At 42.8% G+C, this 12,446-nt stretch overlaps 1 protein-coding gene across 3 annotated transcripts in view; it reads right to left on the bottom strand.

Moving 5' to 3' along the window:
* Positions 1 to 12,446, bottom strand: part of LOC106562734 (proprotein convertase subtilisin/kexin type 6) — a 101,387-nt gene that overhangs the window by 77,460 nt on the left and 11,481 nt on the right. For all 3 annotated transcript variants that reach the window (XM_082969673.1, XM_045708239.2, XM_045708240.2), the window contains exons 6-7: positions 10,955 to 11,043; positions 1,676 to 1,848 (exon numbers count right to left, since the gene is read on the bottom strand). In XM_082969673.1, coding sequence (XP_082825799.1) covers positions 1,676 to 1,848; positions 10,955 to 11,043 — 262 coding nt within the window. The remainder of the gene's footprint in view (positions 1 to 1,675; positions 1,849 to 10,954; positions 11,044 to 12,446) is intronic.

Here is a 12,446-nt window from a genome sequence, read left to right as displayed (position 1 = left end):
AACACCATGCTCTACCAACTGAGCCACAGGGAAGGCCGAAATACAATGGCTTCGATGCATCAACATCTGTGTTACATGAACTCTCTTCCAAATTGCCTTCATTCACCCCAGATGAAACACTCATATAAGAAAGTAGTGCACTACAATTGGGTTTCATTTGATCAAATGTTTGGTCAAAAGTAGTGCACTTTATGGCCCAAAGGGGGTCATCAGTAGTGTACTATATGGCCCAAAGGGGGTCAAAAGTAGTGCACTATATGGCCCAAAGGGGGTCAAAAGTAGTGCACTATATGGCCCAAAGGGGGTCATCAGTAGTGTACTATATGGCCCAAAGGGGGTCATTAGTAGTGTACTATATGGCCCAAAGGAAGTCATTAGTAGTGTACTATATGGCCCAAAGGAAGTCATTAGTAGTGTACTATATGGCCCAAAGGGGGTTATCAGTAGTGTACTATATGGCCCAAAAGGGGTCATCAGTAGTGTACTATATGGCCCAAAGGGGGTCAAAAGTAGTGCACAATATGGCCCAAAGGGGGTCAAAAGTAGTGTACTATATGGCCCAAAGGGGGTTATCAGTAGTGCACTATATGACCCAAAGGGGATCATTAGTAGTGCACTATGTGGCCCAAAGGGGGTCATTAGTAGTGTACTATATGGCCCAAAGGGGGTAATCAGTAGTGTACTATATGGCCCAAAGTGGGTTATCAGTAGTGTACTATATGGCCCAAAGGGGGTTATCAGTAGTGCACTACAATTGGGTTTCATTTGATCAAATGTTTGGTCAAAAGTAGTGCACTATATGGCCCAGGGAATGGGGTGTCATCGAAGTAGTGCGCTACATTGGGCAATACATAGGTTGTGATTAGCTATAAACTAGGTTTCCATCCGATTGTCAACAGATTTTCATGCGAATATTCTAAAATCCACAAAAAGAAAATATGCGCATTTTCCCACCAGTGGTGTGTTTCCGGCAAAAAATCGGTGCGTTATGAGTTAGTGTGCACAACATTTACTTTTTGCTTCAGTTTTCAGGTGTCCAATAAACATCTGTAGTTCCATGTGTTTCCATCACGTTTTCAACTCTACAGATAGTTTTGTCACAAAAACTGTTGCGTTAAACAGCAAATGTGCCTCGTCTGGTCTTGGTGCTCTAGCCAACCACTCACAGATACAGTGCAGGTAGGGTCGTCTCCATGATGAGATTATTATGGAGAAGAATATTTACATTTGTCAAACGGTTGTCAAGCACCTATCATCATGTCACCAGAATAAGACCCTCGATAGTGGAAAGAAGCATCAAGCTCATCATTGTGCACTTTCACCACCCTGTGAACTTCATCATAATTGATTTCATCTGTAGCTAAATAAACGACATGGTTTCCTGAGTCGTAGTGGGAGGACCACACACCATATAATTGCGTGACTCCAAGTTTACTTCGATATGATGGTTATTATATCAATATTTGCGCATAAAGGCGTTTCCACCAGCATTTCTCACAAAATGAATTTTACCTGCACAAAAAGACTCCACCATGTCAAACGAACAGATGATCTGACGGCATTCATAAAATTGTACCGAAACTTCCTGTTTCCAGCACAGCAGTCTTTTTTAATACTATATGACTTTACTCACATATAACTGGGGATGGAAACGTGGTTATAGACCATAATTCACCTTTTTGATGCCCATCTCCAAGGCCTGTTTGGCCAGAGGCCCTGGTCCGTCCACAGTCTTTCCATCGTCGTCAGGTCCCCAGCTGGCGCTGTAGATGTCTATGTAGTCAGGTCTGATACCAAGGGACTTAGCCTCTACTACATCTGTCACATCACCATCCAGCATACGAATACCTGCTCACAGGTACACAACCAATATCAATCAATCAATCAACCAATCAATCAATAAATAAAACAATGAATCAATCAACCAATCAAATGCATTTATAAGTCACTTTTTTATCTTTGTCATAAAGTGTTTTACAATAACAAATAGATGGTCATTTAGCAGATATTTGTGTCCAAAGGTAACTTGCTGTTTAAAAGAATGAGTCAGCGTATTTGTTTTGTTTGTATGTTCAGCTTTAGTAACAGCTAGTTTACCTTGGGTCCCCTCAAAATCCACATGTTCGATAGTTGAGAGCCAGGATATTTTCACATAGCTTTGATAACGATTAGTCAGGTCAGTGGTTACGCCAAGGAAGTAAGTAAGGAAGGAAGGAAGTAAGGAAGGAAAGAAAGAACCAGCCAACTAACCAAAAAAACAACAAATTAACGAACTAACAAACTAACGAACCAACGAACGATGCCGCTTTATAGAATTGAAACAGGGCCAAAGGGTTTGATGGGCAGAATTAAGATCACACTCTGCTAAACGTGGCATGATTATAATCAGAAGCCTTTGCTGCCAGCTAGGCGACCGCTGAGTACTCAGAGAAAAGTGTGACCAATGTGAAACTATGCCGACACATTTATTCCCTTTACTGAAGCACAAAGACACAGTTTCACTCTTTTGCTTTATCTTCCACTCTAAACACATATTTATTGTCAAACAACACAGCCAGCGAGAGGGTGTGTGAAAAAGACTCTGTGTGTGTGTGTGTGTGTGTGTGTGTGTGTGTGTGTGTGTGTGTGTGTGTGTGTGTGTGTGTGTGTGTGTGTGTGTGTGTGTGTGTGTGTGTGTGTGTGTGTGTGTGTGTGTGTGTGTAAGTGTGTGTTTGTGTGTGTGCCTCTCTCTCCCCCTTTCCCCTCCGTCCATCCCTCCATCTCTACTCCAACCCTCCATTGAGTTCACTCCTCCATCCACCCCTCTCCTCATTTTAAAATGAACAGTATGTTCCCAAAGGGGGGGAGAGAGCAAGAGAGAAAGAGAGAGAGTGAAAGGTTCTGGAGGAAGTTCTGAGCGTAAAACAAATTATAAAGCAGGGGCTCACTCATAAAGGCTGTTTGTTTGCATTAGCAAAACAATTTCCCTCAATTACAAGCTGGCAAATCTGTTCCAATAAATTTTATTATAGTTATTTAGAGGCGCACAGGTGCCCAAGACATTCCCTTCTGTTCCTGGCGACAGCTGTTAAGAACACCAACGTGCTAACAAGCAATTAAACTGGAATACAAAGTGACAGAAATATATCTAATATAAAGTACATGCGGCAACACCCCTATGGAAAAACCACGTGAATTTCTCATGTGACCGGATGTGAAGTGTTCCAAAAACACGTTTTCATGTGATCGCGTGATCTTATGTGAAGTTGATGTGTTAACATGTGACAACATGTAAAGCAACATGTGACAACATGTAAAGCAACATGTGATAACATGAAACTGCACATGTGAAAACATGTGATCACATGTGAAATTTCACGTGAAATATATAGTTTTTCTCTGTAAGGGCAACTCTGTCCAAAAAAGACATACGGCAGTATTGAACCAACAGTTCTTTGTGATATTTTGTGTGTGTGTGTGTGTGTGTGTGTGTGTGTGTGTGTGCGTGCGTGCGTGCGTTTTTTGTGTGTGTGTGTGTGTGTGTGTGTGTGTGTGTGTGTGTGTGTGTGTGTGTGTGTGTGTGTGTGGTGGGGGTTGGTTCTTACAGTGCCTTGCAAAAGTATTCATCCCCCTCTATGTTTTTCCTATTTTGTTGCATTACAACCTGTAATTTAAATGTATTTTTATTTAGATTTCATGTAGTCCAAAATAATTTAAAACGGATAGGTGGTGCATGCATATATATTCACGCCCTTTGCTATGAAGCCCCTAAATAAGATCTGGTGCAAAAAATTACCTTCAGAAGTCACATAATTAGTTAAATAAAGTCCACCTGTGCGCAATCTAAGTGTCACATGATCTCAGTATATATACACCTGTTCTGAAAGGCCCCAGAGTCTGCAACACCACTAAGCAAGGGGTACCACCAAGCAAGCAGAACCATGAAGACCAAGGAGCTCTCCAAACAGGTCAGGGACAAAGTTGTGGAGAAGTACTGATCAGGGTTGGGTTATAAAAAAATATCTGAAACTTCTCACGGAGCACCATTAAATCCATTATTAAAAAATTGAAAGAATATGGCACCACAACAAACCTGCCAAGAGAGGGCCGCCCACCAAAACTCACGGACCAGGCAAGAAGGGCATTAATCAGAAAGGCAACAAAGATAACCCTGAAGGAGCTGCCAAGTTCCACAGCTGAGACTGGAGTATCTGTCCATAGGACCACTTTAAGCCGTACAATCCCCAGAGCTGGGCTTTACGGTAGAGTGGCCAGAAAAAAGCCATTGCTTAAAGAAAAAAATAAGTAAACACGTTTGGTGTTTGCCAAAAGGCATGTGGGAGACTCCCCAAACATATGGAAGAAGGTACTCTGGTCAGATGAGACTAAAATGTAGCTTTTTGGCCATCAAGGAAAATGCTATGTCTGGCGCAAACCCAACACCTCTCATCACCCCGAGAACACTATCCACAGTGAAGCATGTTGGTGGCAGCATCATGCTGTGGGGATGTTTTTCATCAACAGGGACTGGGAAACTGGTCAGAATTAAAGGAATGATGGATGGCGCTAAATACAGGGAAATTCTTGAGGGAAACCTGTTTCAGTCTTCCAGAGATTGAGACTGGAACGGAGGTTCAACTTCCAGCAGGACAATGACCTTAAGTATACTGCTAAAGCAACACTCGAGTAGTTTAAGGGGAAACATTTAAATGTCTTGGCCTAGTCAAAGCACAGACCTCAATCCAATTGAGAATATGTGGTATGACTTAAAGATTGCGGAACCCATCCAACTTGAAGGAGCTGGAGCAATTTTGCCTTGAAGAATGGGCAAAAATCCCAGTGGCTAGATGTGCCAAACTTATAGAGACATACCCCAAGAGACTTGTAGCTGTAATTGCTGCAAAAGGTGGCTCTACAAAGTCTTGACTTTGGGGAGGGGGGAATAGTTATGCACGCTCAAGTTCAGTTTTTTTGTCTTATTTCTTGTTTGTTTCACAATAAAAATATTTTGCATCTTCAAAGTGGTAGGCATGTTGTGTAAATCAAATGATACAAACCCCCCAAAAATCTATTTTAATTCCAGGTTGTAAGGCAACAAAATAGGAAAAATGCCAAGGGTGGTGAATACTTTCGCAAGCTACTATATATCCTTGTGGGGACCAAAAATCCACACAAGTCCCCACAGGGATAGTAAAACAAGGAAAATTCTCCCCGTGGGGACATTTCCCAAGTCCCCATGAGAACAAAGGCTATTTTAAGCTTAGGTTTTAGGTTTAGGGTTAGGTTAACAATTAGGGTTAGGGTCAGAATTAGGTTAAAGGTAATGGGTTAGAGTTAGGGTTAAGGGTTAGGGAAAAAAGGATTTTGAATGGAAATACATTTTAGGTCCCCACGAAGATAGAAGAACATAACGTGTGTGTGCGTGTGTGTGCGCATGTTCGTGTGTGTGTGTGTGGTAAACTCAAACAGAGACCTTGTTCAGACAGCTAGGTTAAAAAGCAATAGCAATAAGCTATGAAGTCAACGGGTGGAATCCGCTTTGACAACAAGTTCCAACAGTGTGTGTGTGTGTGTGTGTGTGAGTGTGTGAGTGTGTGAGTGAGTGAGTGAGTGAGTGAGTGAGTGAGTGAGTGAGTGAGTGAGTGAGTGAGTGAGTGAGTGAGTGAGTGAGTGAGTGAGTGAGTGAGTGAGTGAGTGAAGGAGTGAGTGAAGGAGTGAGCGAGTGAGCGAGTGAGTGAGTGTGCGAGTGAGTGAGTGAGCGAGTGAGTGAGTGAGTGAGTGAGTGAGTGAGTGAGTGAGTGAGTGAGTGTGTGAGTGAGCGAGCGAGCGAGAGAGTGAGTGAGTGAGTGAGTGAGTGAGCGTCACGGTTTGGTTTCTATGGTGCATGAAGAAAGAAAGCTAAGAGGCTCCTGATGTGTCTCACAAGGATACAACCAGGAACTCCAGAAGTGTTTTCATGCGAGGGATACGCATGCATTCCTCTGACCATGGTTGCCATGCCAGAGTTCTAGTTCTGTATTTGGCAGGAGAGGAAGATAAAGGAAATGTGTGCTGGATCTAGAAATGACTATTTGACAAGAGCATCTTTCTTTACGGTTGTGGAGGATTATTATTTTCTTGAATAGGCTCTCGTCGCCCATATCTCACAATCCATCAGATACACACACACCTGTGTGTCAAGTGTCTTTCCCATTATCGAAATGGACATTTCTGTGTTAGCGGGGGAACAATAGGAGAGGGCGTAACAAACCAATTCAAACACCATAACAAACCCACGGCCCTCTTCACCCACCCCAAACCCCCCACAGACACACAAACAACCAACACACCTGATTCTACTAAATCAAAAAAGCAAAAACTGTTCCAGCGATAGCTCTCACAGCCACGGTAGGTCATTATGGTATCTTGTATAAGTCACTTTTTATTTTGGAGCGACAGAGAGAAATATCATTGAAGTTGTGCCTTGGGGAGGATTGGTGGTGAAAGGGGAACAAGGGGGGGAGGGGGGTGTTATGGTGTTTGTATTGGTTTGTTATGCCCTCTCCTGTTGTTCCCTTGGGGGGTGGGGGGATACAGACCCGATGAGAGCTGCGTTCACAAGAGAAACCTCACCGTGAAGAAGAAAGGAGAGAGAGGATAGAGAGCGAGAGAGAGAGAGAGCAAGACCGAGCGAGCGAGACCGAGCGAGCGACGGAGAGGGAGAGAGAGTGGATAGAGAGAGAGAGAGAGAGAGACAGATAGCGAGAGAGAGAGAGAGAGAGGATAGAGAGAGAGAGAGAGAGAGAGAGAGAGAGAAAAAAGAGAGGGCAAACAAGAGAGAAGAGAGAGAGAGAGAGAAGGAGAGAGAAGATAGAGCGAGAGAGAAAGAAAAGAGAGGGAGAGAGAGAGAAGGAGAGAGAAGATAGGGAGAGAGAGAGAGAGAAGGAGAGAGAAGATAGAGAAAGAGAGAGAAAGAGAGCAAGAGAGAAGATAGAAGAGAGAGCGAGAGAGAGAGAGAGAGAGAGAGAGTATAAATACACTGACTTGAAGCAGATGAGGAAAATCAGAGAGGAGGGATTCATGAAAAGGGAGAGGGTCCACAGAGGGAAAACCAACAGTTCTACTGAGTAACATGGATGAGTGTTGGAGAAATAAAATGTAGTTTAGCCTAACTGTAAAAGCTAAAAGGGTTTTAGCCATCACGATATTGCATGGCAGGCTAGCCCATGCATCAATAACTGATTTGTGTAAATGATCTAATCTAGAGCCCATCTAGAACCTAGAACCCTACAAGCTAGAACCCAGTAACGTCTACTCATTCTTCCCATTATCCAAGCATACCATTCACTACACTACAGTACTGTAAAGACTACTGGTACCATTCACTACACTATAGAACTGTAAAGGCTACTGGTACCATTCACTACACTATAGAACTGTAAAGGCTACTGGTACCATTCACTACAATATAGCACTGTAAAGGCTACTGGTACCATTCACTACACTACAGTACTGTAAAGGCTACTGGTACCATTCACTACACTACAGTACCGTAAAGGCTACTGGTATCATTCACAACACTACAGTACTGTAAAGGCTACTGGTACCATTCACTGCAGTACTGTAAAGGCTACTGGTACCATTCACTACAGTACTGTAAAGGCTACTGGTACCATTCACTACACTACAGTACTGTAAAGGCTACTGGTACCATTCACTACACTACAGTACTGTAAAGGCTACTGGTACCATTCACTACACTACAGTACTGTAAAGGCTACTGGTACCATTCACTACAGTGCTGTAAAGGCTACTGGTACCATTCACTACAGTACTGTAAAGGCTACTGGTACCATTCACTACACTACAGTACTGTAAAGGCTACTGGTACCATTCACTACACTACAGTACTGTAAAGGCTACTGGTACCATTCACTACACTATAGAACTGTAAAGGCTACTGGTACCATTCACTACACTATATAACTGTAAAGGCTACTGGTACCATTCACTACACTATAGCACTGTAAAGGCTACTGGTACCATTCACTACACTACAGTACTGTAAAGGCTACTGGTACCATTCACTACAGTGCTGTAAAGGCTACTGGTACCATTCACTACAGTACTGTAAAGGCTACTGGTACCATTCACTACACTACAGTACTGTAAAGGCTACTGGTACCATTCACTACACTATAGAACTGTAAAGGCTACTGGTACCATTCACTACACTATATAACTGTAAAGGCTACTGGTACCATTCACTACACTATAGCACTGTAAAGGCTACTGGTACCATTCACTACACTACAGTACTGTAAAGGCTACTGGTACCATTCACTACACTACAGTACCCTAAAGGCTACTGGTACCATTCACTACACTACAGTACTGTAAAGGCTACTGGTACCATTCACTACACTACAGTACTGTAAAGGCTACTGGTACCATTCACTACACTACAGTACTGTAAAGGCTACTGGTACCATTCACTACACTATAGAACTGTAAAGGCTACTGGTACCATTCACTACACTATATAACTGTAAAGGCTACTGGTACCATTCACTACACTATAGCACTGTAAAGGCTACTGGTACCATTCACTACACTACAGTACTGTAAAGGCTACTGGTATCATTCACAACACTACAGTACCGTAAAGGCTACTGGTACCATTCACGACACTACAGTACTGTAAAGGCTACTGGTACCATTCACTACACTACAGTACCCTAAAGGCTACTGGTACCATTCACTACACTACAGTACTGTAAAGGCTACTGGTACCATTCACTACACTACAGTACTGTAAAGGCTACTGGTACCATTCACTACACCTCAGTACTGTAAAGGCTACTGGTACCATTCACTACACTATGGTACTGTAAAGGCTACTGGTACCATTCACTACAGTACTGTAAAGGCTACTGGTACCATTCACTACAGTACTGTAAAGGCTACTGGTACCATTCACTACACTATAGAACTGTAAAGGCTACTGGTACCATTCACTACACTATAGCACTGTAAAGGCTACTGGTACCATTCACTACACTATAGAACTGTAAAGGCTACTGGTACCATTCACTACACTACAGTACTGTAAAGGCTACTGGTACCATTCACTACACTACAGTACTGTAAAGGCTACTGGTACCATTCACTACACTACAGTACTGTAAAGGCTACTGGTACCATTCACTACACTAAAGTACTGTAAAGGCTACTGGTACCATTCACTACACTACAGTACTGTAAAGGCTACTGGTACCATTCACTACAGTACTGTAAAGGCTACTGGTACCATTCACTACACTATAGAACTGTAAAGGCTACTGGTACCATTCACTACACTATAGAACTGTAAAGGCTACTGGTACCATTCACTACACTATATAACTGTAAAGGCTACTGGTACCATTCACTACACTACAGTACTGTAAAGGCTACTGGTACCATTCACTACACTAAAGTACTGTAAAGGCTACTGGTACCATTCACTACACTACAGTACTGTAAAGGCTACTGGTACCATTCACTACAGTACTGTAAAGGCTACTGGTACCATTCACTACACTACAGTACTGTAAAGGCTACTGGTACCATTCACTACACTACAGTACTGTAAAGGCTACTGGTACCATTCACTACACTACAGTACTGTAAAGGCTACTGGTACCATTCACTACACTATAGAACTGTAAAGGCTACTGGTACCATTCACTACACTATATAACTGTAAAGGCTACTGGTACCATTCACTACACTATAGCACTGTAAAGGCTACTGGTACCATTCACTACACTACAGTACTGTAAAGGCTACTGGTACCATTCACTACACTACAGTACTGTAAAGGCTACTGGTACCATTCACTACACTACAGTACTGTAAAGGCTACTGGTACCATTCACTACACTATAGAACTGTAAAGGCTACTGGTACCATTCACTACACTATAGAACTGTAAAGGCTACTGGTACCATTCACTACACTACAGTACTGTAAAGGCTACTGGTACCATTCACTACACTACAGTACTGTAAAGGCTACTGGTACCATTCACTACACTACAGTACTGTAAAGGCTACTGGTACCATTCACTACACTATGGTACTGTAAAGGCTACTGGTACCATTCACTACACTACAGTACTGTAAAGGCTACTGGTACCATTCACTACACTATAGCACTGTAAAGGCTACTGGTACCATTCACTACAGTACTGTAAAGGCTACTGGTACCATTCACTACAGTACTGTAAAGACTACTGGTACCATTCACTACACTATAGAACTGTAAAGGCTACTGGTACCATTCACTATACTATAGCACTGTAAATACTACTGGTACCATTCACTACACTATATAACTGTAAAGGCTACTGGTACCATTCACTACACTACAGTACTGTAAAGGCTACTGGTGCCATTCACTACACTATAGTTCTGTAAAGGCTACTGGTACCATTCCAGACATCTGCAGACGAGAGAGAGGGGGAAAGGGTTATAAAGAGAAGAAATAGAGAAAGAGAGAGAAATATGTTTAAAAAGAGAGAGGGATCAATGGGGTGAGAGAAGAAAGAGAGAGGGAGATAGAGAGATGGATGCATGGAAAAAGAGAGAGGGAGAAAGACAAAGAGTGAGCAAGAAAGACAGAAATGCCTGCGCTTTCAGCACAGTTGCAGAGAAGACAAAAAAGTGGGAGGGGATGTGAGATTCTGTCGTTTGATTAAAAACCCTCGACATTTGACATCACAGAAACCGCTGCGGGATTAATGCCTTGTGAACGCATGAATGTCCACAGCTTAGCGCTGCAAGCTAGAGAAACACTCTTATTACACCTCTCTCACACACACACTTTTTACACAGAGCAGGACAAGTCAAGGTTAATCTGGTGCACACATGCAGAATAATTTTGTCTGAGAGGAGAGGAGAGGAGGGTAGAGGGTAGGGTAGAGGAGAGGAGAGGAGAGGAGAGGATACTCTACCTCCAATGCGTGCGTTGTATGCAATTCCCACAATGCAGTGGGAGTTATTGGCCACAGCTGCAACCTCACCGGCACAGCGCGTCCCATGTCTGGAGAGAAAAAGAGGAGAGGAAGAGCGAGAGGAAAGAAGGAGAGGAGAGAGGGAGAGGAGAGGGTTCTTTGGCTGTCCCCATAGGAGAACCCTTTGAAGAACCCGTTATGGTTCCAGGTTGAGCCCTTTTGGGTTTCATGTAAAACCCTTTCCACAGAGGGTTCTACATGGAAGCCAAAAGGGTTCTCCAATGGGAACATCCAAAGAACACTTTTGGAACCGTTTTTTCTAATAGTGTACCAGGAACCAGGCTCAGAAGGTTCCGTCCTCTTCTAGGCTGTCCAGGGTAATACCGTCACTAAACATAAGGACTAGTAAAGGACTGAAAAGAGTTGAAGGTCTATACTAAGCATTTCATCTCCCACTCTTCATTTACATATCACACAAATAGAAGGGATCAGTCCACCTCTGGAATGAAGTAAAGGTTATCCTCTCTTCACAGGCTCAGCAGGTGGTGGAGGAGTCAATATTCAACACCTGACACTCTTCCTCATTCCCTTCTTCTCTCTCTCTCTCTCTCTCTCTCTCTCCTTCCCTACGCTCTTTATCACAGCATGTTAACACACCTGATAGGAGCCTACAGCCCCAAGGGACCGACGGCTACTGGATAATGACTGTTTCACCAGCGAGAGACATGAAAAACATTACAAAAAGGACCTCTTAATTCACCTCTTCACAAAAACAAACCAGACTCACCAAATAAATGTTTTAAAGAGAAATTAGATGAGAAAATATTGAGATGAAAAAAAGATTGAGAAGAGAAAAGATGAGATGAGAAAATGTTGTGAAGTTTTAAGTAAGGAAGTGACAAAGACGTTATCGTACTGAATACAGAGATCTACTGAAACTGTAAAGGGTGAATTTCAGCCTTCAACTGAGATGTGGAATTAGTGAGAGCGTGATGGAGAGAAACAGATAAAGAGAAAAGAACTACAAGGAGTGTTGTTCCAGTCCTTTCTCCCGAGAAAGAAGGAACTGAGGTGAGTACGTGGACCAGTACGCTGTTCACTCCCCTGCCGTGCAGCTGGTTGCCTTGTTTGAAAATGAATGTGTGGCCAAACATGGTGGAATATAAAACATGGTGGAATATAAAACATGGTGGAATATAAAACATGGTGGAATATAAAACATGGTGGAATATAAAACATGGTGGAATATAAAACATGGTGGAATATAAAACATGGTGGAATATAAAACATGGTGGAATATAAAACATGGTGTCACATCGCCTCCTGTTAGGCCACGCAGTAATGAGTTTAAGAGGAGAGAGCGCCTGTATACCAATGCACACACACACACACACAAATACACACCCGCACGCACACACTAATCTCACCCCAGTCCAGGTGCATCCAGTGAACTCATCTCACCAAGGCTGGGTGCATCCAGTGAACTCATCTC

The sequence above is a fragment of the Salmo salar genome, chromosome 26, assembly GCF_965601325.2.
Source record: "Salmo salar chromosome 26, fSalSal1, whole genome shotgun sequence".
NCBI classification, from domain to species: Eukaryota; Metazoa; Chordata; class Actinopteri; order Salmoniformes; family Salmonidae; genus Salmo; species Salmo salar.
This window is presented reverse-complemented; position numbering and strand designations above follow the sequence as displayed.